This window comes from Paramormyrops kingsleyae, chromosome 21, assembly GCF_048594095.1.
Source record: "Paramormyrops kingsleyae isolate MSU_618 chromosome 21, PKINGS_0.4, whole genome shotgun sequence".
Lineage (NCBI taxonomy): Eukaryota > Metazoa > Chordata > Actinopteri > Osteoglossiformes > Mormyridae > Paramormyrops > Paramormyrops kingsleyae.
The window spans coordinates 7,451,651-7,477,704 of NC_132817.1; the positions used below are offsets into that span (position 1 = coordinate 7,451,651).

A 26,054-nucleotide genomic window follows, 5' to 3' on the forward strand; every position below is an offset into this window, starting at 1 on the left:
GCTGCCTGGAGAAGTGCGTGCGGTAAAACGGTGCAGAAGTATTTCGCACTTGCCGGACGTCATTTACGCTTCTTCTGATGACAATCGGGGGGAAAGAATGGAGCCAGATGGGAGGTGAAGTCCGGACTTCACTGTGGGTGTGACTTGAAGCTTTAACAAGTACGTATTTACTGTAGGAATTGTTCAGGTTGTGGTATTTTTTTGCTGTTTTTGCATGAGGGCAAAACGAAGATGTCGGATTATCGACACCGTCACTTTTTTGGTTATGGCGTAGATATTCAAGAATGTCATGAATTATATGGAAAACAACGGGGAGGAGGGGGGCGGTTGATAGAACAAATTAAGCCTTAATTTTTAGCTCAAGCACAAACGACCATAATACAGCTGTCTTGTTTGGGGAATATTATGAAAAGCTCCAGTGCATTGGGAAAAAAAACAATTCTTGGAAAACATGAGGGTGAGGGGGAGAATAATGAAAGGTTAATAGATTCAGTCATCACAACAACGCACATTTCTTGGCAAGACCGCAGAAGCAGAGAGAAGACAATGTTTTGAAGAACAGCAGTCCACATGGATGTGAGGCCATTGACCTCCCGGTTCCTATAATAATAGACAAGTGATGCATTGGTTAAATTTATGCGTTTTTTTAGCTTGCACTAAATCCACTTTATTAACAGTCTGTTTTTTTTATATATTCTACGTATATGCACTGAACTGAGTTTTGAGTTCTGTCCGGAGATGCATTATATGATGCGCAATAAAATATCTGTATAGAGAGGTGGCAATTAATTCACACCCCGATAGTAAAAATCCAGACCAAGATTTTGTTTCAACCAACCAGATCAGTACTCCGTCACTGTGACTTTGTGCAAAACTGGTTGGCTGAAACAAAACCTTGGTCTGGATTTCTAAATGTCCTAAAATGTCCACCTCAGAACACAGATATTGTCTGCATATATATTCACTGTTAACAAGAAGTCCATATCCTGCAAGCTTCAAAAGTTTGATTATCGGATGTAGGAAATGCATTTCTAATCAACGAAATAATAAAAACGAATAATCTCAAAATAGCAATTGGTGAATAAAACCTGAATAAAAATCAACTGATTGCACAAACATATCATGCAAAAACAGATTTACTATTTGTGATATTGTCCACATCACACTTCCGGTGCAGTCACCCTTACATTATCGAGTTTTGCCCCTCTAGTTATTTTTCATTGTAGTGTGTAGCGCTGCATTGAACCTAAAGGGCCTGTTTATTTCCGGGATAGACCCCGCCTTAAATGATTTCGACGGCGCACGGATTGGACGTGACGTCATACATAAATTAAATTTTGAAAACAAGATTGCCATTCATAGGACAGTTTAACCGCATGTTACCCAACAAGTGGGCGTGTGGTATATGGTCGTGTAGCTATCTACTAGACTGTAGAGGAGCAGAAACTAGGCATGAAAGCGTTGTAAGTTAGTCTGTTTCTTTACTGAAAGGCGATTCCTGCTCCAGTTAAGTGGCTTCTAATTAGGTTAGCGGTGTCCACAATAAATCCTGGTTCGTGATGCAGTTCGGGCAGCGCAGGCGGTTCGAGGGCTTCCAATTAACCTCCGTAGACTTCTTCGGTACAGACCTCACGGAAACCCTGTCTCAGGCGATCCGGCAGGCCGAGGAAGACTCACTTGCCGAAAATGAAGACCAGGAGGCAAACGTGCTGTTTGGGACCATTAAGGGGAGTGTCGTGGGGCTGCGATACTATACAGGCGTGGTACGTAAACAGCAATCAGGCATCTGATACGCTTTCTTTCTAAAGCAGGTTGCCAACTGTCACACATCTGGCGTGATTCGCACGCAAGCAGTCTTGCGGCAAATGTGTATTATTCCGTTATAAACCTAATGGCAGCTACATCACAAGCGTGGGGCAGTTTGCAAACCCTACAGACTGTTTACAAGGTAGTAAAACTGTTACATACGTGTGTGCATGTGTGCAGACTTGTCTCTAAGTGAAAATCTCACTCCAGCCAGCTGATCAAAGTTGGCAGCTCTGCTGAATAAGGCACCATCATGTGTGAGTTAAGCCAAAAAATAACGTCTTGGTCACCTCTCTTAATTTTACCTCCAGGTGAACAACGGAGAAATGATCTCCTTAGTGAGGGAGCCGCACAATCCTTATGACAGAAATGCAGTCATGGTGGCCAATGTCTACGGGAATCAGGTCGGGCACATCAGGAGACAGCTGGCAGCCCCGTTGGCTGAAATCATGGATAACAACCTTGCTAGGGTGGAGGGGTGAGTCACCCCACTGTGAGTCGGTGTGAAGCGTCTGGGATTTGGAGCACCATCGGTTATTGGGCACATTAATAGCTGCTGGATCCTTATATCTGTAGATGGCAGGTTGTTCCTGATTTCAGAGGTTTAACTTTGGCAGCTTAACAATGCCAGTCTGTCAATATTTGGTGTGAGTTGCAAAGTTAACAGTTTAATGGATTTATTTCTTGCCCAATTTGTTCCTCTAGGGTGGTACCTTATCGTACAAACAACGCATTCACGATGCCCGTGCACCTCTCGTTCTGGGGCAAAGAGGAGAACAGGGTGGCAGTGGTGAATGAGCTGGCCAACCATGGCTTCAAGCTCGACTCAGCATCTCAAGGTACTCCTGTAACGGTAGTTAATGTCTCTCCGAACCCCCCCCTTTGGTATAGATGCCAGAGGAAATGACTGGTCCTCTACTTCTGCCAGGTGCAAAGGGACCCACAAGAGCAGGTAACACGCTGGAGAGGTTCTGGTCTGGCTCTAGGAAACCAGCCGCGCAGTTACTAACTGCTGAGCAGGTTTGTTCGTTTTATTTTCTTTTTGCATAGAGCGAATTTAACTTCTAGTTTAGCCCCTTACAATATAGTTACAGAGTATTATTATGACACATCAGTCTCTTACTCCACCCTCAGAGTTGTTGCTATTTCCTAGCTGACGGCACATTATCGAGATCATTGTGTCTAGTTTTCAGCCTTGTGCTTCTGTTTTGGTCCACTTCCTAGCTGAAGAATGCTTTCGACAAACTTTTTGATGATCTCATGGAAGACAAGACCCGGGAGATGGAACCAGCCGAGGTCCGATTTGCTGGCTCGCGTTGACGTATTTGGTTTTGTTTATATGATACTTGATTCAAATAATGAACCTATTGTAGGACAAAAATGCAACGAAGAGAAACTTGTTTGTTGTCTGTACTGAAAGTTTGTTTACCTGACTGTTAACGGTTAGCCATGTTCTGTATGTTATGATGTATTCCTTTAATGCTAATTGGCTAATTGGTACTCTTTAATTATATTAAGATTTATTATAATTATTATTTTTTTGCCTACTGGCAGGCTTCCAAGTTGGGGCAATTTATTAGAAGCATCTAATAAATGAATAACGAGGGATTTGTAGGTTTTCAGCCCATGACCTGATTACAGTTGACGTGCTTCCACTGTTCTCGGAATGGTACCAAACAAGTTGCAAGTTCAGCCCTGGACTTGGCGATGTTAGAACAGCTTGAGACAAATCTGTTGGTCAAGCAATCACATCTTGTTAGTGCCTCATGGTTCCTGTCATTCCAGGCCGTCTGCACGCCTCTGCTTCCACACCAGAAGCAGGCGTTGGCTTGGATGACCTCCCGGGAGAATAGTTACGACTTGCCCCCGTTCTGGAAGGAGGAGAACGGACACTTCTTCAACGTCCTCACAAACTTTGCCGTCAGAGAGAGACCAGACCAAGTCTTGGGGGGGATCTTAGCTGATGATATGGGATTGGTGAGAACATGGACAAGTTTATGCTTGATCTCTGTGAGATGTACCCTTTGTGGGAAAAGGTTACTCCGAGGTTGTTATTGTTGAGTATATTAATAGTACGGCTGTCTGTAATGGTCTTTCTAGTCGGAAACGCAAAACCGATTTGCTTGTCTGAAGCGAAAGTCATGTTTCATTCTTTGGTGTCCAGTTTTCTGCAATTTTGTGTTTCAGGGAAAGACCCTCACCACGATAGCACTCATCCTCACCAACTTCCAAGACGGAAAGTCTCTACCCTTGCAGAAATGCGCCACTGTGCCGAAGATGAAGGTAGCCAGCAAACCGCACAACCTTCCGCAGACCCGTTCTGCTCAGAGCTCCATGGCTGCAGTGTGTCTTTGATGATACCTAGAGCTCTCCTGACTGTGTTTTAGACAAACAGATCCCGTGCCGCTGATTCGAAAACAGGGAAAGATTCAGCCCTTAAAGGTGAGTTCAGGAGGGTTTACTGATGCACCCTTCACATGTCTCACCACCCGCTAAAGCGTGGAAATGAGCTATATGCGGTGTCTTAATGCAATTCATCCGGCATCCTTGGATTTTTTTCCAGGGAAGGATTGCGATGAGGAAATCCCACAAGCCTCTGCGAGTATGTCACATTCTAAACGGTAAGGAACTCCTGGATGCTGTCTCTGATGGTAGGCAGCTTCCACTGGAATACAATGCAACGTCCTCTGTCGGGTTTACATTTAGTCTCCGTTGGATCAGACTGTCAAAGGTATTTTTTTTTTTTTCTTTCTGACTGCGCCACAAAGGCATCACGAAGACGAGTTCAGAGACCTAAGACAAGGAGAGGTGCCTGGGAAAAAAGGTGAGCATAGGACTACTGAGAAATTTCTCAGTCTGGTGTTGTGTCCTCAAATGATGCTTCAGTAAGTAATGTGAAATCTGTAATATGCAGTACTTAGCATAGCCGCTAAAGCTTGCTCTGCTGGTGCTGCTGGTTTGGATGTCGGTGGGAATCTGGTTTTTGCTCGTCTCTTTCAGTCAAGAAGAAAGAAAACCCTGGGACGACTTCCAAAAAGGGTATCTTTAGCTTTTCTTTTCTAACAACTCAGTGATTTTTTTATATATTTTTTTTAATTACTTTTTTTTTAAAACAGTGAACCTTAAAATTGCATAATTTCTTTTTATCTTTGAAATCCCTTTGAGTTCCCTGTGGGTCTGCTCTCTTTAGAAATAAATGAATAAATAAAACAGGCATTGTTCTGTGAGCCCAGCCTCAAGGGGACGGTCTTTGTGTTTGACAGCATCAGCCATGCTGACAGAAGATGCTGGCTTTGCCGCAGCGCTTGGAGGCTTCCAGCAGGGGGCATATGCGCTGAATAAAAAAGTCAAGGGTAGCGGTATGTGGTGCTGAGAATCTGTGATGTTCCTTCACATACAGACAGAGGCAGGATTGTGCAAGATAAGATTATTGGTTATTTGCTGCAGGAGCAAGCTGTTGCCATTAACGAGGATGGGTGTGTACAAGTATTTTTGCGTGTGTGTCTGTAGGGGGCGGTAAAAATCCCTTGAAGTCTAAGGAGAGTTCAATGGCCAGAGCAACCTTGATCATCTGCCCTCTCTCTGTGCTCGGCAGCTGGCTGGTGCGTGTGTTCTGACTACCAGCTGGAGGCGCTATTTCCCACTGTGCGCTTGAATGCGATTTCATTTGCAAATCAGGACCAGACCACAGTGGGACCGTGGGGGTGTTCCATAAAGCAAGATTAGCTGGGTTAATTTAATCTAGACATCATGAGTGCCCAATAGCAATTCTCCTTACTAAACTCTTATTGGACACTCGTATCTTCTAGTTTAAGTTAACCCAGCTGAGAAATCTTGCTTTGTGGAACACCCCCGCCTGGTCCCACTATGGTCTGGTCCTGTAACACCCTCCCACTGTTTTTTCTTTTTTAAAAAAACATATTTTTCTTGCCATGTCTAGAACTATATCTGGAGTGACGTGGAGATTAAATGCATTTTTAGGAGCAGTTTGAGCAGCACGTGTGCGCAGACGTCAATATGAACACGTATGCGTATTACGGCTCAGAGCGGAACCGCGACCCCCAGTTCCTGGCCCAGCAAGATGTGGTGCTGACCACCTATAATGTCCTGAGTGCAGATTATGGGGTGAGACGCCTTTCACTTTTGTCACTTGTGTCCACTTGGTGTAAGAACCAGAAAATTGCTCTGATAGGCCTCTTACTATAGGCCAGGGGTGGGCAGTCTTATCCTGAAAGGGCCGGTGTTTACGCAGGTTTTTGGGAGAACTTTTAGGTCAGCTGTTCAAACCCAGGTTTGAGCACTCTTCAGTCAATCAGTCCTCTAAGTAGTAATTAGTAATCTAATTTAGTCAAATTAGTGAAAACCTGCATACACAGCGGCCCTTTTTGGATAAGTTCAGGGTCAGAAGATACAAATCCAGACCAGGATTTTGTTTCAACCAACCAGTTGAGTATAATGAGTCGCGTTCACAGAGTAACTCAGCTGGTTGGTTGAAACAATCTTGGTCTGGATTTGTACTTTCTGGACCTGCACTTTTCACCTCTGATAGTCAGTGGTTTATCCTGCACCTATCACTGTTATGTTTATCACAGACGGTCCACGTTTTCGCTCCAGGAGCTGGGAGGGAACAAAAACATGGACCGTCTTGGGAGACATTGATTTAGCATATCCTGCAATTGACTGCTGTCGTTAGAACAACAGGAGCAGCCCTCTCCACACGGTCAGCTGGCTGCGGGCGGTCCTGGACGAAGGGCACGTGGTGCGGAATCCCAACGCACTGCAAAGCAAGGCCGTACTGGCACTGAAAGCCGAGCGCAGGTGGATCTTATCAGGTCAGTGCCTGCGAATAACCCCAGCCTTTCCCACATTCCATGCAGTGGCTGAGTCTCTCGTAGCGTCTTCTACGCTGTTGTGCACTTGGGGCAGCAGTATGAAAGGCCGACAGACTCAACAAGCCAATCGTGAGCGTTGGATTAGTTCTTGGGGATGAACTGGATGCTGTTGACACGGTGACAGAGAGGAGGATGCTGTCCAAACTTCGGTCGATCATGGACAATGCTGCTCGTCTGCCTCACAGTGCTGTGTCTGGACAGAAAAGCACATTGAGCCATTTAGCATAAAACGCTCCTCTTAGTGCCTCAGCAAATCACTCCTTCCAGCAGTCATCAGATTGCACAACCAGTAAATCACTCTGGGAACATGTGCAATATCTGTCCAGCAAATTAGTAAATATTCGCTACAGTTCTGTGCTTATTTTCTTGCTCGCCCACTTATTTTTTTTTGCCATCTTTATCGATTTACTTATTTTCATATGGAAATTCTATTCTGTACTGTCTATTATTGTGTAAACCATGTCCTGATATTGACGTCCATGTTCCTGGTGCAGTTTGTATTTTTCAACAGCAGATGGCGCTCGGTAACTGGCTTGGTTTTTCGTTGTCTTTCGTTTTGAAGGCACTCCTATTCAGAACTCGCTTAAGGACCTGTGGATGCTCATCGCCTTCCTGAAGCTGAAGCCCTTCGACGTGTGGGAGTGGTGGAACCGGGTCATCCAGAGGCCCGTAACCTTGGGAGACGACACCGGCCTGAAGTGGGTATTCAGGGGATGGCATTGTCACGTTTACGTACCTCTAGTGTCTGAAATCCCTTTGGGCCGCCTGTACAATTCACCTACCAAAATACCTGCTCTCCTTACATACTATTACTCAGCCCCAATTGGAGGAATGAGAAAACCAATCATGTTTAGGGGGTTCCCATGACCAAAAAACTACGTCTATACTATATCTATAAGCCCTTTGTTCTTTTATTAAAGTGCTGTGTTTAAGAATGCTTGGTAAATATAAAATAGATAATAAGAAAGCAGTGTTTCCCCATCCGGTCCTTGGGGACCCACAGACAGTCCACGTTTTTGCTCCCTCTCAGCTCCTGGGTGAGGGAGCAAAAATGTGAACCGCTAAGGGTCCCCGAGGACCGGATTGGGAAATGCTGATATTAAGAGATAAGATCTAAAATTGTAATACTTGTCCATCTGTTTAGTGGCTGAGAAACACCTGTCAGTTGAAAAATTTCATTTTATTTTACTTATTTTTGGGTCAGGAACCTGCAGGCCCTGGTGAAAGGCATCACTCTTCGGCGCACCAAGACCAGCAGGGTTGGTGGGCGGCCCGTGGTGAAACTTCCTGAGAAGAAGGTCTTCGTCCAGCACGTGATCCTCTCTGAAGAGGAGAGGCAGCAGTACGAGAGGATCAGGATGGATGGCAGGGCCATCATAGCCAGGTAGAGGGGCACCTCCCAGCAGCAAACGGGTCCAACGGGTCCTTCGACGTTCTTCACCCGATTTGCCACCATGGCCGCTGCTTGCAGGTACCTCAGGGAGGGGACTGTCCTGACTAACTATGCTGACGTGCTGACCATCCTGCTCCGGCTGCGTCAGCTCTGCTGCCACCCGCAGCTATTGGGGGGCTCCGGTATCTCGGCAACAGTGACAACAGATGGTAAGACCGGGCCGCCAAAGATAGAATCGGGAATTAAGGGCACCGTGTCTTTATTCTTACTTGATTACGTAAACATTTAATCTTACAGACATTGGGGTGGTGATTTTCTTTTGACCAAGGTTGTTCAATTATTTCAAAGATGGGTGGGGTTTTATTTTTGGCCCCGCCCTCTCAGCCCCTCCTTTTATTTTTCTTTAAATTCTTCTCCATCCCTCCTTTTGTTTTCTGTCTTTCTTCCTCCCAGGTACCCCAGAGGGCGAGTGCACACCCGGCGAGTTACGAGCACGGTTATTGGAAAAGATCACGCTGGTGCTGAGCTCTGGTTCGGACGAGGAGTGTGCCGTCTGCCTGGAATCCATCCGTCAGCCGGTCATCACCTACTGTGCCCACGTCTACTGCAAGCCCTGCATCTGCGAGGTTATCCGCACAGAGAAGGTGAGGCCACGCCCACAGCAGCTGTTTGCCCAGTGACACTGCTGATGCTATCACGTTCTTTAGTGTCCATCCATCCATCCATCCATCCAGGCAGGTGGCTGTAAAGGGTCCCACACATAAAGGTTCCCATCATCTGGTCCTGAACATCTCTCTTCTCTGTTTTTCAGGAGGGTGCCAAATGTCCGTTGTGTCGCGCTCAGATCAACAGCAAGGAGCTGGTGGAGTACCCAGGCAAGCAGGAAGACTTGGACTCCGCCAACGGCAAAGACACCTGGATGTCCAGTTCGAAGGCAAGTCCACGGCATCCGTCACTTGAAGCACGATACAAGGTTTTATACAATTGCCTCCCTGGTTTGATGACACACCTGCCGTTTTATTGATTGACGGCTTCTACACGCAGGTGAACGCCCTGATGACTCATCTGCACCAACTGCGCAGCCAGGATCCCAATATCAAGAGCTTGGTGGTTTCTCAGTTCACCAAGTTTCTGTCTCAGCTTGAAGTGCCATTAAGGTGAGCTTGGTACTGGGTGCCGCCAGCGTGAGCATCTCCCAGTTGGGGACCCAGTTAGGGAAATGGGCACGACGGACAGGACGCAGGGGGCAGCAGTAGCATGGAACGGCGAGGAAATCTGCAATTCAGATTAAATTCACTAGTTAGACCGGAACACTCTAGAACACTCTAGACCGCTGTGAGCAATTTAGGCTCGGTAATAGACTGAAACAATAACAGAGTTCTTGGTGGCTAATGGCTGGGTTTCAGGGAGGATCTTTAATGCCTCCCTTCCTTGTGTCCGGCTCAGGGAGCAGGGATTCATATTCACACGGCTGGATGGCTCCCTGAACCAGAAGAAAAGGCAGAGTGCCATCCAGGCTTTCCAGGACCCTGCCCCAGGAAGTCCCACCATCATGCTGCTGTCACTCAAGGCTGGGGGGGTGGGGCTCAACCTGACCGCCGCCTCCCGGGTCTTCCTCATGGACCCAGTAAGTGGGCATGCTCTGGCCACGTCTTTCACCAGGAGCGACAAAGTCAACGCCTAAGGGGTATGTGTGGCTGTCGCTTTTCCATTTCTTTCGTTCAAAGCGTTTCCCCGTGTGTGCTTCTCGTCGCAGGCTTGGAACCCCGCAGCGGAGGAGCAGTGTTTCGACAGATGTCACCGCCTTGGCCAGAAGAAGGACGTGGTGATCACCAAGGCGAGTCTTTGCCATCCGCGCTCCGTCGTCATCTAAACTCCAGCCACATTCCAACCTGTGGAGTAACCTTGTAGGCATTTTTCGAATTGAGATCAAACCCTCTGTCGAACCTCTTCTCCAGTTCATTGTGAAGGACTCAGTTGAAGAGAATATGGTCAGGATCCAGGAGAAGAAGCAGAAGCTGGTGGAGAAGGCCTTCGGGGCCGCGCATGCGCAGGAGCGCAAGCGGTCGCGGATCGAGGACATCCGAGCGCTCATGGAGTTGTGACAGCACAGGTTTCTACCCCGACAGACTTAAGAAATCTTGACTTGTGCAAGAAACTTCCTTTCCTTTTTGCATCAACATTGTCTGTTGCAACTAATGCGGGAAAATTTAGGTTCCGGAAGGAGCCATGGAGAGAGAAGTAATCTGAGAGACTCAGACACATGCCTAGTTTAGATAGTAGTCGCTTGTCAGCACCTTATTGTTAAATCAATTGTGTTTTTCGCAGTTCACTGACAGAACCCTTGGAAGGACCGTAAAAAGATGGCTTGCCCATTGCATTCAGCAGGCTCCGCAGCTGCTATTGGTAACCGAGAGGGATTACAGGGAGATCACAGAGGGACCGAAGAGGTTTTTGCCGTGTCTGGGACAGCTGGCCATCATGAATGGCTTCATGACAGTTAACCTTCCATGTGGTGTCTGGAGTTTATAATTTGCGGTGCTGTTTTTAGTTTGTGCTCTATGTACAACTGCCTTTGTTATGACTATATTGTTATTCATAGACCAAATATATGGCTGAATACCTGGAAAGTGTTGTTTTATTGTGTTTGTCATCAAAAGCAGCACATACACACTTTACTGTAGGTATTTTGTAAAATTAAATCAGGTGTCACCAACGAAGGTGGAAGACTGTGGCAAAAGTTGATGTTTAAGTAGATATATTAATGAGTAATGGGGGGGGGGGCTCATATCTTCTAATTCAGCAATCCAAGAGATAGTCCTTTAACAGTCTTTATTGAGAGGGGAGCTACTGCAAGATATAGTAAGTACATCTAACAACCACACAGTCAAACTACTCACTTTTTCTGGAAGGGGGTGGGGGGACACCAGTGTGTTATGTACTATGATGCAATGGAAAACCAACAGGTCACTGTAGACTTCCCAAGAGACCGTTGTGCACAGCATCTACCGCATGATGGGGCGGCCGGGACCAGAACAGGCCGCAAGTTGACGGCTTGCGACACAAACCTTAGCCAACCTGCCGGAATCACCAGCCGGCATTGCACGGGCCATCCGGAAGCTCAGCTACACTCCAACCATGAAGGCTGCTACCCACATCTCCATTCGGAGCAGGACGGTAGCTAAAGCGCAGATGAGATGTGAGACCTCGAGGGGAGGCAGAGGAGGCCTCGTGTAAACTGGTCCGCAGGCTAAGGCAGCTGTCGTTTGGCTCCGGAGGAACCACATAGGAGCAGCAAGTAGCATTAGCTACTGGAAACTGGGTTATTAATCTGCAGGAAAAGAAATGGAAGACCGCCAGAAGTCCAAGAACTGTACCTTAGGTGTGTTTTTACAGGCAAGTCATGTGACACGTTACAAATTTCGAAGAAATCTCTTGCAACTGATGAGTGTTGTGGCAGTTGGGAGAGGACATTGCACCTTCAAGGACTAGTTGGGGTAAATTTGGTCTAGTTGAACGTCATGCTACGTGACTTAAAAGCCGAGTCACCAGTCTGTTGTGTAACGCCCGGTCCTTGCATGGTGAAAGCTCGCGGTACATTGCTGCATAGTTTCAAATTACCTTCATGTGTACAATGAGGTCTTTGGGTTTCGGAAAATGGGGATTGGAGAGAAAATGTTTAAATGAGCCGTAAAAAGGTGCCGAGTATGACTACATCCAACACCTGAAAGCACTGACGATCGCCGGGGTATGTTTTCGCAAACTTGTGGAGTTATATCTGTAACTAAGGGGTCATTCTCTGGATCTGGTTCTGGATTTTACTTAAGGAAGGAGTCAAGCTTCCTTTGTATGTTCTCGAAGGAGTCCATTCCCATGTAGTCTGCTTGTCCCTGCTCCCACCTCTTCCTGCGTTCCTCTGAGGAGAGCTCCGGCTGCTGGGGGGGCTCACCGACATGTATGTGAGAGACCCCCTTCCGGATATCATCCTGGACAGACACACAAGTATCCAAATGAGCAGTCTGCCAAATTGAAACTTTACATGCAGAACCATGTGCAATCTTCACTGGGGGGGGGGTGGAGAGTGACTCAGTAAGCTAAGTCTCTGTATATGTGACTGCAAGGTTGCTGGGTTGAACCCCAGCTTTGATAGAAGAGTCATAAGTTCCACTGTTTGTCATACTGCAAGAGTTTAACAGTTTTGGAACCAACCAGTATAGAGGTTCTAACCCAGGTGTGAGGACTCTTCAGCCAATCAGTCCTCTAATTAGTAATCTAATTAGGGAGTTGCAGTGAAAACCTGCACACACAGTGACCCTTTCTGGATATGATTGCCCACCACTGCTCTAGGGCTTAAAGTCTAGGCTTTTCTCCCAGAGCCAGATAAACCCAGATAAATACATTTATAATAAATTATTACACATTGACGACAGACCATTTAATATGGCCTGATGAAAATTACAAATTTAATAGGTGTGGCTTGGTGGTGTAGTGGTTAGCACTGCTCCTTCTCATCTGTGGGACCAGGGTTCAAATCTTTCCCAGGATTGTCTGACTGAAGTTGCATGGTGGCGCAACATACTAAGTCTCCAGCCCTGTGATCAGGAGGTTGCTGGTTCAAACCTGACCTCCAGCAAAGAGAAACATTCTAATGACAAATAATCTTATCTTGACCCCTTAAGGGTTGGTGGTCGGAGGCTGGATGGTGGTGCAACACACTAAGTCACCGGCACTGGTGATCCGGAGGTTGCTGGTTCAAGCCACGTCCATCTACTATGCTACGTTATCCGGCAGGTCGTTATATGTTGACCCCTTAAGGGTTGGTGGTTGGAGGCTGGATGGTGGCGCAACACACTAAGTCACCGGTGATCGGGAGATCACTGGTTCAAGCCTGACCTCCAGCAAATGTATTTGTGCCGGTGACTTAGTGTGTTGCGCCACCATCCAGCCTCCGACCACCAACCCTTAAGGGGTCAACATATAACGATCTGGCGGATAACGTCGCATAGTAGATGGACGTGGCTCAGGCTTGAACCACCCCTAATTCATAAATTCCCTCCTCTCCCTTCACCACCTTAGCTGAGGGTGCGTGTATGGGGGGAAGGAGGGCCGCTGTATTTTTTGGTGGTGGTGGTGCTTCAGTAAGGTGCTGTATGTGCAGGGGTGGACATACCGGGTACGTCAGTATGCATTCACCTTTAATAGCGATACGTGCGGCCATCGATTAATCTAACAGCACAAATGTGTATGTATTTTATGTGCATTTGCACCTCATTGCACATAAAATACATACTTATTCGTGCTGTTACATTAATTGATTGCCGCACGTATCGCTATTAAAGGTGAATGCGTACTTGCATACCAGCTATGTCCATCCCTGTAACAAACATAACATTCACATACATATTCAGGTAAACATGGGAGGAATAACTACATGTGGCTTTCCGGTTTCAAATAATCAAAACGTAAAGGCTTAAGTTAGGCCCGAGATGAGGATGAACACGACTTCATTCAAACAGCTTGCCTGTAAAAAGTAATCAAGAAATTAGGCTTGGGTTAGCACCAGAGAACTGACTTTTGAAAACAACTTACTGGAATTTCTGACTATGTTTATGGAAGACATGCAGCTCTCTTATCATAAGTAATCAAAACATTGTCTTAAGTTAGGCTTAATGTGGGGACTAAGGCCTAATTTTGAGATTAAGTTATTTTAATCTTCAGTTCATGCCTTTCTCTGTATTAATAGTGGGACTAAAAGGGAATCGGCCTACTTACAATATCGTGACTGGATACAGAGAGGAAAGATTCCGCTCTGTGCTGTTCTTTCAGCATAGGAGTCACTGACGTGGAGAAGACGTCCCACCACTTCAGCAGGAAGTCGGGGTGGAGTGTGCAGGGCTCCTGGGTGTGACCCCTGATGCTTTTCGTCTCTGCGTCGTAGGAGTAGTTCCACGGCTTGAGTGATCCCAGGAAATGGACCACTTTGGCATTGCCCCCAAACCTAGAGGAATGTAAGGATCAGAAGAGGCAAATAACCCCCGATTGTTGATGCACATCACTTAACTTGAAAGTCCTCTTTCATTAAAGCTACCTAAATGGTATCAGAGCAAACAAATGATTTTACCTTTAAAATGTTCCATGCGTTCATGCATACAGGGCAATAAAAACAAATAATCCGCACACATATAGCACATGTACTTTTAAAAAAGTTGAGGTAAAAAAAATATATATATTGTACCGCGATGCACTATATTTAAGCATGCGGCGTTTGGATAGCATTTGCTAAACGGTACATAAAATAATATGTTTATTCTAATTTGTATGTTAATCGCTGTGTACATGCACAGAAAGTCACATTTATAAAAGGAAACAGTATGCCAAATACATTAAGCAATGAAAATTAGGTACATTATATTATGAACATCGTGACACAGGTAAAGCGACAGGTAACACTTTAGCCAGGCACTCTAGCTGACACAAACACGAGTCGTTTTTAAACGATGTCTCATAAAAATCCACAAGCGTTAGCAAGTGTCGCAGACGTCTCCTGCGAGTATTCATCAAACGGAGTATGATGATTAAAATGCACGCAGTCGACAACGCCATACCTTGAGCCGGCATTGTTACAAACAAATGCAAAGTCGCAGGTGTGAAACTTATGTGCGATGGTCGACTGCTGATGACGTAAGCGAGTGGTGTCCCGATTCCTAGGTAAAGATTTCAAGCCCTACCCCTTGTGGCTACGATCTGTGAAGTCAGCTTCGGAAGGGAGGGCCCTCGAAATGTAGTGGTAGGGCTTAGGGAGGAGAAATGGGATTGGGCCTAAGAATAATCATCAATTACGAATGATCAGCTACAGGGGAACTACTGGTACTTATTAACCAACAGCTGGACTCCACCAGTGATTTACATGAAGTTCTGGATACTGAGGAACTCCAGCGACTGACTCTGCTCGGGGTAACAGTCTATAAATGAACAGCTCTATTTCTGGTGACTAGTACATGTGCGGGACACAGCTGAGACAGTCGTCTAAGAACAGCGGGGGTGGGGAGGGCAGTCATCGCGTGTGACGCAGACCGTCGGCATTTCCAGTAACCCGACAACATTATGGCATTAAGGCACGTTCATGTGACCTTGCAACTGCTTACTCGCCCTCCTCCGTGTACAGAAGGTTTTAGGGGGGGGGGGGGGGGGCGGGGGGTCTCACTGCTTAAATGCTGGGAGGTACGAGTAGAAGGCTGAGCTGCTGAGGTTGTAGATGAAGGGCAGATGCTTGGAGATGTCTGCCGTCGCCCAGCTGCTGAAGAAAGTGTTGAGGACCCCCTGATCCCCACCTGTCAGAGGGGAAGCGTGTCATGGAGACACAATGGAAACAAACAAGCGCACACATAAATAAGTAAATTCAACCCCCTCCCCCTCTCCGGGAAAGGAAAAAGATTATCTGTAACCTAGAAGCATCAGTGAGTGGCTATGTGATGAATGGAAAGCTTTGTTTGCACGGCAGGGGGGGGGGAGGGGGGAGCTGGCCACACTCCTGCTTTGAATTTAGTGGTGAGTCAAGCTCATGTTGTTTATGGAGTACATTTAAAACAACAGCAGTTCTCCAAAGTGCTGTACAATTTCCACAAATAGACAAATGCATCAGACAAATAGAATGACACTGACAACAAAAACACTCCCACGCTAGTTTAAAAAGCCACGGACAATAAATGAGTTATCAACCAGGACTTAAACGTGACCGAAGTCGCTGCAGCCCTAATACAAAGGGGCCGGTTATTCCGAAGCTTACGGCAGCTATTGCTAAACCACGGTCACCTCTCAGCTACACCTGAGCTCGAGCAGCAACAACAAAGCGACTGGGAGGAAAGATCGGGGTGTAAGAGATCAGATAGATCAGAGGGGGCTAAACCAATCACAGACTTACAAATAAACAATAATATTTAAAAATCGATCCTGTCCAGATTTTGGACAGTTCTGGAACTGTAACAAACTTTTGTCCATACTGGTTTCTGGCGTGCTTCGAGGTCAGGGCTGTCTTGCCCCTACGAGGTGACCCGGCTTTTACTGCCCCTGGGTTTAGAAATACAAATATGACCCAGTCCAGGACAGCATTTGTTTAAATTACAAAAAAAAACACCCTGCGACTCTTGCATGGTACATCCTCTGTGGTATAAAAGGAAGAGTAATGAGAGGGGCTCTATGGGGACTGAAAAACGACACCACAAGCCACAGGCGCTGAGATTGTACAAACTGGGCATTGCAAAGGCATGACAACACAGTCTGCAGGCTCACTGGAGCAGGGTCCTGTCTGGAAAGCAGTTCTCACGCACCACCAGTAGGGGGAGCAGTGGAACCCTCATGTGCTCAGGCTGCGGTGCACGGATGTTATACATCAAAGCAGCGGGATGCCAACATGAAAATGAGGGGAGTGAACAGGGATTCACAACTCCACGACCCCCCCTCCAAAAAAAAAATGTTAAAGGGCCCTCCAGACAAAGCTGTAAATGTCATTGTGTAGTTGCTATGGAAACCAAATTTTTCATATCCTGTCAGCTATGCAAAAATCACAAAAGTGCAAAAATGTTTGTAAAAAAAACCAAAACATTTTGCTTAGTAGGGAGGACTTACAGCTGAATACCACAAGGACGTTTATAAAAAGGTCCTTCCACGCTGAGGACTATCGCGGTATCTGTGAAATGTACGGTATTACACTTGCATGTTCTCCGTTGACCAAACACTATGGCACTATACTGGTCATGGTGGCGAACTTTGCCCTCCCCAGGCTCCTGTTTCAGTGACATCTCAGGACTTTGTGATTTAAGGCAGAGCAGTTTGCCACAGAGGCGCTGACGTAACCCTGCCCGTAAAGCCACTGGTGACAAAACACATCCGTTTCACCTAGAATTTTGAAAATTCAGCGGCCTGATGAAATGAAAGGAGGGAGTCTGGGCACCATAAGGATTATTAAGCGCTTCGGCACTGAGTCGACAAGTTGAGAAAAACTCAGTGTTGTTAAGAGCCGGCGTCAAATAATATCATTCCTGGCGCTTTTCAAACAACAGCTCGTTTAAAAATGCCACCCCATTCATCCATATTTTTTAATGAATAGCACACTTCTTATTTTTAGTAAGAACTGCTTCCAAATCCCCATCTTTATTCTTGGATAGCACTCCATGGGTCAGAGCACAATACCGGGGCAGCAGATAGCATTGTAGAACATCCATTGGGAATGTCATGGAATGTGGTAGAATCTTGTTAAGTGTAATTAAATGTCAACATAAAAAATATGCCCATTGATGCACTGAGAGAGCGCGTAACTGCAGCTAGCCAGTGGGGGGTGCCGGACATGGAGAGTAAATAAAGCGATTCACCAGCGGGGGACACTGATGGGTCTCCAGAAGCTAGTATGTGGCTACAGGGCCATGCAAGCATATGCAAGCCTACAGGGTCCCTAGGAGGACACACAAGGGCAAGGGCCACCATCATAGAGGAACCGTGTGCATGAAATTCAAGCTTCGGGGGCGGGGGGGGTGCTTAAGCTCAATGTGTCGGGCATGTAACGGCCAACGGGGACCTCAGACAGTCAAATGCACAGAAGAAACTGACTGCTAATGCACAACAGGAACTAAAAAAACACTGCCAGAAGTGACAGGACGCAGATTCCTTTGGGTGTAAGCACAAAATGCTGGTCTTGTACACAGATATGGAAATACTAGAAGTGCTACTCTGAGCACTCTTGCAAACGACTAGAGGTAAAGTGACCCGCCGTGTGAGACGACTCCAAGCGACCATTTTGAAAAGCTACAGGTTCCATCCCAGCCTGGTGCCAGGGGTTGGAAGCGATGACGTCATGCGACATGACAATGACTTTGAGTGGTGAGGAGCTCAAACCAGAAGAGCAGGGGGACATTTACGGCGGCCGCAATCTCATTGTGGTATCTCCGGGCTCACACACATAACCCCCCACATCCAGGGTATGAAAATAACTTGCCGTCAAAGCTGCCACTCTCTGAGCATAGCTGGAGGATTCTGCCGTAGGTCTCGTTGGACGGGCGGAACACGAACACGCCGGAGTTGAAGCAGTCCGGCCAGCCGGGGTCGGGGGCAGCTGAAAGCTCTTCCCGCTCGAACAGCTCGTCCACGTTTGACAGCACCTGTGAAGGGGACACCAACAGCGCATGGACATACACATCCAACAGCTATACCAACCCTAACATCTCCACCGTTTGCTGACATCTCCCCACAATCCCTCAACAAATCTCCTCCATCACCCAACGCGGTGAATAGGATCAAGTTATGAACCAACCATCCATCGAAAGCAGGCTATGTGGACCGTGGCTGCTGGATCTGGGTCGGGTCAGAACCTTGCTGTGACCAGCTGCCACATTAAGCTTGCTCAAAGTACCATGACAATATACGATGCTCACACAGGGAATATGTAATGAACCGGACACATTGGCCCAAATCGTTTCTAATACTATTTTTCACACTCGGTAACTCAGAGGAAACTTTTATCCACACCACATTAACACTTAAATGTTTAAATGATTTTCAGTTTTGTGTAAAACCATGATGTCTGTCAAAGTGTCAACTTAGTCCTTTTAAAACCTCTCCTAAATGACCCCAGTATTTGCAGCAAAATCCCGTGTTTTGTTTTACTTGACCACTGGCATACCTCATCGAGTTAAACTTAAGTTAATTAATTAAGGGAGTTGAAACGTAACAAATACATGGAATGGCTGAGGTGCCCCGAAGGAGTGGTTTGGGAAGATTCAGCAACTTTTTGGAGAACAGAAGATACACCTTCTAGATTTTTTTTTTTTGTGTTACTATAATTTCTATTAAATTGGGATTAAGATCAGAAGTGTAAAGTTTTTCATAAAAAATTCTGAAAACATTGTTAATTTCAGAAGGATCTTGTGTTATTTTCCCTGTTGAATCTATTATTGACGTAATTCTTGCCCTTCTCTTTTTTAAACTGTAATTGGTTTGCCAGGTATCTGCTTATTTTGTTACTATATTCAAAATGTTCATACTTAAGTTGTTTAATTAAGAATTGGGTTCTTTTATGTAATATTTCTTCTAGCCGTGCTTTAATATTATTAATTTCATTCTCTTTTAGAAAAAATAGCTCTACCCTCACTATCCCGAGAAATATCAAATACAATCGATTCTTCGCTATCTCTGATGGATTTCCACCTGAGTTCTACAAACATTTTTGGGACATTCTTTCACCATTATTTTATAGAGTAGTAACAGAGATCAAGAATACTTCATTAATCCCCACATATATGAATACAGCAGGAATATCATTAATTCTAAAACCCAACAAAGATCCAACCAACCCCTCTAGCTGTCGCCCTCTTTCACTAATCAATTGAGACCTGAAAATCATCACAAAAGCTCTAGCCATAAGAATCGAAACAGTAACTCCAATGCTAATACATCTGGTTCAGACAGGATTCATAAAGAATAGACATTCATCTGACAATATGAGAAGACTATTTAACTTAATCAGCCTTTCACAACAGCGGACTTCCAAGACTGTTATCTTGTCACTAGATGCTGAAAAGGCATTTGACAGAGTTAGTTGGCTATTCTTACTCAGCACATTACAGAAATTTGGCTTTGGGGAATCATTTATACATTGGATTAAAATATTATACACCTCACCCAAAGCCTAAACACAAATGGGATGACCTCAAAAAGCTTTACACTAGACAAGGATGTCCACTTTCACCATCTTTATTTGCCATCTTTATTGAACCTCTTGCAGCTGCGATAAGACAAAATGATAAAATCATAGGAATTCAAACAATAAACTTTTAGCTAAAAAAATTACAAAATAATAAAAATTAGCTTGTACGCAGATGATATATAATTATAACTACAGAACCCACAAATCTCTTTACAAGAAACTTTGACTGTAATTAAAAACTTCTCTACTCTATCTAATTATTCAATAAACTGGTGCAAATCAACTATACTTCCATTACAAAGCAATGCTTGGGATCCATCAGCTCACAAATTTTCCTTACCATTTCATATTGGTAATATTAAGTACTTGGGTATCAGTATTTCCCCAAGATTAACAGACCTGTTTGACCTCAACTACAAACCACTACTAAAATCGATTGAAGATGACATCTGGCACAATCCTGAGTTTAAAGCTGGTAACAGCACTCTGTACTTTTCTAAATGGCATGAAAAAGGAATTACCCATCTTCACCACCTTTTTAGCAATAACCGTCTCTTAACCTTTTCCAAATTAACCCAGAAATATGAACTAGAAGGCCAACAATTGCTTTACTACGAACAATTAAAAGCTATTATCAAATCTAAGATTAACATATGTAATAACTCTCTTCACCCCTCAAAATTAGCTACCGAAATCCTTAACCTACGTCATTGGAAAGGATTGATCAGTAAACTTTATCGACTTTTGGCCAACTCAGATGATTTATTAACAGTACAAATAACAAAGTGGGAGAACGACTTAGACATCTCTACCCACACTAACTTCTGGATACAAATATTTAATAACATTTTCTCATCTACCACCAAAACAAACCTCCAATTAATTCAGTATAAAGTTATTTATAGAACACATATAACTCAGCATAAAATGTACAAAATGGGCCTTGCTGACACCCACATCTGCTCAGTGTCCCAGTAGTAGTATAGACGATTACTTCCGTGCTATGTGGACTTGCCATCCAGTTCATACATTTTGGACAGCAGTAACTCAAATATTATCATCTATACTGAGTCATAGGATCCCATTATCTCCATCTCTATGCTTGCTTGGGGACACAACACAGATCGATCTCCCTAGTAATTATAAAAACCCTTTATTAATCTCTTTAATTACAGCCAAGAAAACTATTCTACTCAACTGGAAATCTAAATCCTCATTAAGCACCAAATTATGGAAAAACCTTCTCTGGGAATATAGTTCTTTTGAAAAACAAACTGCATTAAGCCAGAAAAATACACACGCTTTTATAGAAACCTGGAAATCATTCATAGAAGCACTTCAACCATAATAGAACTCTTTACGCCTACACGGAACACATCCACTCACACTCCAACACCACATTGACTAAATAGCACAATAGTGAATACTTCCCCTACTCCTTATGTCTGCCTGGACGTGTATATAAATATATATACCTTTGTATATATCATTCACTATGGTTGAGTTTACTGAATTACTACTGCTATTATTATCATGAACTTGGCTGAACTCTCATTACTATATTTACTCGTGAAGTAGCAGCCACCATTTTTTTTGTCCTATTATTACCATTATTATTATCTACTCGGTACTCCAATGCTGAATACTTCACTGCCTCCTCCCTCTCTTCTTTCTTACCTTCACCGTGCAAACATCTTGTGATAACTGGTCATATATCTCTCACCTTTGTTATTATTATTATTATTACTATTATAAAAATTACTCTTGTATACTTTTATCATAACCATTAACTTTTTTTTTGTCTTCCCTCATCACTTCAAATCACTATAGGTGGCATTGCACATATATATATTGTGCAATGAATAAACGTAATTCTTCTATTGTGTTACTATAAATTTGCATATGTTCTAATGCCAAAATGTGTTTTTCTGAGCAAATGCACACTTCCTATCCAAATAAAGAGGCTTTGACCGTCTAAGGCTTTTGCACAGATCTGTGCAAATTGGGTCCTTAGAACTGAAATTCATTTGGAATGCTTACAGATTATATTGAAAGCACTGCCAGAACTTACTCTTTAGGTACTAACAACAACCATCTTACTCCAGGTTTCTGCCATCTCATGACTGGGGAGGGGGGGGGGTCATCATTTCAGTTTTAATCATTGAGTTTTGAGGAAAATGCTGACTACTTGGGCATCCCAAAAACCACGGCATGCTCTCCGGTCGCACCACGACACGCTCTCTGGTCAGGCAGCTCACCAGTGTGTCGGCATCCATGAACACGCACTTGGAGTAGTGTGTGAGGGTCCAGCAGTGGAGTTTGGTGAGTGTCACCCCCAATTCGGGCCGGTTCATCAGCGCCAGGTGGGCTGAGTCCCCGCTATCGAGCACGTCCACCAGCCGCACCTCGTCGAAGGTCGCGCTGAGTACCTCTCTGGCGTTAGCAGGCACGGCAGAAATAGCAGCGTAAACACAGGGTCGGTTCTTGGGGTGCATTAGGACCCAGCAATCTCAGAAAAACTGGGGCTTTTAAAATCAAAACAACCACTGCTATTAACAGTGACGAATTGTAAACTATTAGATACAAAAGCCATATAAGGTCTAATTTTCCCTGGTGTATTGCTCATACTCATAATCCAAGTTAATAATTATAATAGTTTTACAGATCATATAAACTATTTTCGCACAACCCATATCTCGCTCACCAGCGGCACCCATGGAGCTGGGGGTTAAGGGCCTCACTTAAGGGGCCAAATGACCTGACCATTCTGCTGAGGCTGGGCTCGAACCGGCGACCCTCCAGGCACAAAGGCTTAGCCCGCTGGGCCACATGCTGTGCCCAATTACTAGTAAGAAGCCTGTCAGTCAAGGGTCATCACTGTACCACATTCAAATTATTAATTTACATTATTTAGATGATGTTTTTATCCAAAGCAATGCATATTTTGGGGGTTAAAGGACTTGCTCATTATAGTTACGTACATACCATGACAATTCTTACCATTTAGGAAGGCACACACACGAAATCCTTATCTACCCACTCCACCCCCTCACTAGCCCTGGGTTAGCTGGATGAAGCCTCACCTGTAGGCGTCCGACACGTGGGGGCCCATCAGAACCACTAGCTTCCTGGAGGTGTTGTAACTCCGTAGGGACTTGGCTACCACCATGGCCCCCTTGGCATAGCTGTCGTTGGTGGCCAGTGTTACGAAAGCCTGGTCTGCCGGGTAGCGCAAAACAGGAGAGGGAGGGAGGTAGGTAGGTAGGTGCTTGGGGGGCTGTCACACGTGCGTCTCAAGCGATTACGAGGCCAGGGGGTTGTAATTCATGGCTCGAGTAATTCATGTATGTGGGCATGCAATCATTCTAAGCAATTAGGTGTTACAAACCACTGATTGCTCTATAAAACAACATAAACTATGTCTTCGTAGTTAGTGAGCGGCCTGTATTTTCTGCACTGTAACTGATTTAGGGCAGAGAGCTCTAGAACAGGGTTCTTCAACTCTGGACCTCGATTCTAAATCCAGGCCTTGTTTTCAGTTCTCCCAGGCAGTTGTTTAATAATTACTGATTCTGATTGGTCAGAGGCTTCACACCTGACTGACAGGTAAAGGAAGGCTGGAAAACCAGCAGCTCGGACCTCGAGGACCGTGAGTTGAATAACCCTGCTCTAGAACAACAAAAACAGCAAAACTGTATTTACATTTTATATCCAGCACCGACGCTGTTGCATCATTGTAAATTTGTGTTCCTGTTTTCTGCCAGATGTGAATGTGTTTGTTACAGTTTTACGCTCGATCTGTACTAGATTAGCAGCTACGGAATACGGATGAGTGGTTTAAGCACCGTGGCTTACAGCCCCACTCCCACAAGCTATTTGATGCTTCTGCCAGCAGCCCCAAACCTAATGCTGTAGGTAAATGATGTACAAAATCTTCACCGACCAGCGGTCCAGCGCACTTTCCATCATCTATTAAGGCATATAATCTATGATGAAGTTAAAAGGCTCTTTCCTGCTTGCACGCCTTCACCATATGGCAAGGATAAGATCGATGTTTACTGCGTAGCAAACTAATTAACGATCGGCTGAATCAAAATTACGTAAAAGGTGAAAGGGAAACGCAAGATATCATGGGTTTAGTTAAATGGTGGTCATTATTACAGAGCTTACTTTTAAATTGAAACATGAGCGATCTTTTCAATCATTATGCTCTATATATAATGCACACTATAAACGGGGTCTTGAATATATAGTCATGCTGTTTCCCACGATGCCGATGACAATTAACATTAATTGGGAAAACAAGCGAAACCAAAATTATTCGCCAATACATTTAAATGGTCAAATAAGATGCAGGGCCGCATAACGCTCTGTCGTAATCTCGTCGTGATTTTGATAAGCGATCGCGTTTATCCCATTGGTCGTACTCATACCGGCCATACCTGGGACGTGACCTCCAACATATACGATCGCTTATGAAGCAACGACACAGCCATATCTTTACAGTTTAAATACGCAAACGACAGTAAAACCTATCCCACACATAGTGCACAATAACAGAAACGCACGTTTTGTTTGCCGAATGCTTTGGTCATAAGTGAGTTTTTGTCCCTATCGTAATAATAATAATAATTATTATTATTTTTATACAGTTACGGGAAAACTTATGTACGTGACCAGGGATGGTTACTGGAAAAAATGCAGCGCTCGATCGTCGTTTTACGGTTTGGGCTGAGCGCACGTAGATATCTGGCCAGTCGTCGATAGTTATATGACGTTTTCCCACGCTGTCGTGGTCACACCGATTTGATTTTAAGGAGACCACAAGATAAACTTGCGCGATACTAGGCCCACGTCTCCTCCTCCTCCGGGCGAAGTGACTGCCGCAAATGTAAATCCGTTTTTTATTAATAGCAATAATGTGTCCCTGTGGAACAGCGCAAAAACACGTCGCGTTATTTTGTAGACATGCATTTGAAAACGCACTACTGGTGGAAATTATTTAAAATGCGCTTTCCGACTGCATTTATTTCGTATAAGATCCGCTGTCCGGTCGCGTGACCTGCGCACATGTCAATATCCGAGAGGCGACTTGAATACCAGTCGCTGTCCGATTGCCACCTACCTTCCATGATTCGAAGGGAGACACGACAACTCCGTCGCCCGGGCTGTAAGCTGCAAACACAGCCGAATTTCCAGAAGAGCAACTGAACAGTCCAGCTGTAATTTAAGGGGACAGTGCACTGTTTATAGATCGGCTGTCATGTGACCGGCTCTCTGACAGCATACCCCCACCTCGTTATAATGCACTACCTCTTTATAATTCTTTCCCTATTTATAATACAATGCCTCTTATTGACCGCTTGGCTACGTGCAATATTGTGCAATAACTTTAATTCACAAATTATTTAAATTGTTGATTTAAACATAGTTGGCGAAAATGCTGAGTAAAGTATCAGTATTGCCAAAACTGATCCGTACCTCTGTATGTATTAACAAACATATATTAATAATTTCAAGAGAAAATTTTCAAGAAATAATAGAGGCAAACATTTCAAAGGTAAAAATACTGTATATTCCTTTGCGATATTCGATCTGTGCCTTTGGCTCCATCTGGTGGTATATTCACAATAGAAATTATTTTGGACTAAACCGTGGCCCGGAGATACGTACTTCCGCTTTGGGTGCGTCTCTAGAGCAGTGGTTCTCAAACTTTTTCAGCAGGAGGCCCCCTTGTGTAGGGTGAATCCTTTTGTGGCCCCCCTCCTCAAAAAAAAAATCATGACGCAAAACATCCTCAAACTTACAATTTTACTTAATTTTAGATTTTAGATTCTGTTTGTAGTCTTTATTTCTCTGGTTTGTTAAATTTACATTTCACAAAATATAACATTGTATTAAAACAGTTTTGACAGTAAAACTAAAATTGTCTGACAAGTGCAACAAAAGTACTGAATACTGAACAGTAATTTATGATGTCCATAGCTACGTAAAATTTATATTTACATTTTTTTTATACTTCTATTTTTTTTAAAATACATTATATTTTACATAGGTTGACAAGCCTGATTTACGCGACAGGTAATTTTTTTTTTTTAGATTCTACAATTTCGATGCGACCCCCAGTTTGAGAACCACTGCTCTAGAGTTCGCGTGTTTTACGCTGTCGTGTGGGTTTCCTCGCACAGTTCAAAGACATGCAGTTAGGCTCATAGGGTATGACTGTGGAAAGACTTAATGCTGGGGCACAAATATAGTATTATTTATT

General features: G+C 44.5%; 2 protein-coding genes across 4 annotated transcripts; one reads left to right on the plus strand and one right to left on the minus strand.

The window, feature by feature from the left end:
- The first annotated feature begins 21 nt into the window (after positions 1-21).
- Positions 22-10,721, plus strand: hltf (helicase-like transcription factor). 3 transcript variants are annotated; one of them, XM_023824399.2, is made up of 26 exons: positions 23-159; positions 1,627-1,763; positions 2,118-2,284; positions 2,512-2,645; positions 2,735-2,826; positions 3,031-3,102; positions 3,592-3,783; positions 3,994-4,089; positions 4,194-4,248; positions 4,370-4,427; positions 4,575-4,630; positions 4,807-4,845; positions 5,070-5,165; positions 5,317-5,408; positions 5,788-5,931; positions 6,500-6,638; positions 7,261-7,396; positions 7,903-8,082; positions 8,170-8,300; positions 8,545-8,735; positions 8,903-9,025; positions 9,136-9,248; positions 9,538-9,718; positions 9,848-9,928; positions 10,050-10,204; positions 10,420-10,721. In XM_023824399.2, the coding sequence occupies exons 3-25, from the start codon at positions 2,133-2,135 to the stop codon at positions 10,194-10,196; spliced, it is 2,700 nt and encodes an 899-aa protein (XP_023680167.2). In that variant the 5' UTR covers positions 23-159; positions 1,627-1,763; positions 2,118-2,132; the 3' UTR covers positions 10,197-10,204; positions 10,420-10,721. The 3 variants fall into 3 exon arrangements, with proteins under 3 accessions (XP_023680168.2, XP_023680167.2, XP_023680165.2); XM_023824400.2 differs by lacking the exon at positions 1,627-1,763 and having other exon boundaries at positions 22-159; XM_023824397.2 differs by lacking the exon at positions 23-159 and having other exon boundaries at positions 242-1,763.
- A 187-nt stretch (positions 10,722-10,908) lies between these two features.
- On the minus strand, positions 10,909-25,094 carry gyg1a (glycogenin 1a). The gene is made up of 7 exons (XM_023824408.2): positions 24,912-25,094; positions 22,870-23,005; positions 22,045-22,219; positions 18,080-18,242; positions 15,296-15,422; positions 13,864-14,089; positions 10,909-12,077 (listed from the first exon to the last, which is right to left on the minus strand). The coding sequence occupies exons 1-7, from the start codon at positions 24,916-24,918 to the stop codon at positions 11,910-11,912; spliced, it is 1,002 nt and encodes a 333-aa protein (XP_023680176.2). The 5' UTR covers positions 24,919-25,094; the 3' UTR covers positions 10,909-11,909.
- Between the last annotated feature and the right edge of the window lie 960 nt (positions 25,095-26,054).

Bases quoted from the DNA above. Each gene is read 5' to 3' on its own strand.
- hltf (XM_023824397.2), top strand. From the start codon at position 1,560: ATGCAGTTCGGGCAGCGCAGGCGGTTCGAGGGCTTCCAATTAACCTCC. The intron at 1,764-2,117 runs GTACGTAAACAG...TTTTACCTCCAG, and splicing joins TGCGATACTATACAGGCGTG to GTGAACAACGGAGAAATGAT. The intron at 4,090-4,193 runs GTAGCCAGCAAA...ACTGTGTTTTAG, and splicing joins CCACTGTGCCGAAGATGAAG to ACAAACAGATCCCGTGCCGC.
- gyg1a (XM_023824408.2), bottom strand. The intron at 18,243-22,044 runs GTGAGCTGCCTG...TCCCCTTCACAG, and splicing joins TCATGGATGCCGACACACTG to GTGCTGTCAAACGTGGACGA. The intron at 15,423-18,079 runs GCAAGTTATTTT...CCCCTCTGACAG, and splicing joins AGAGAGTGGCAGCTTTGACG to GTGGGGATCAGGGGGTCCTC.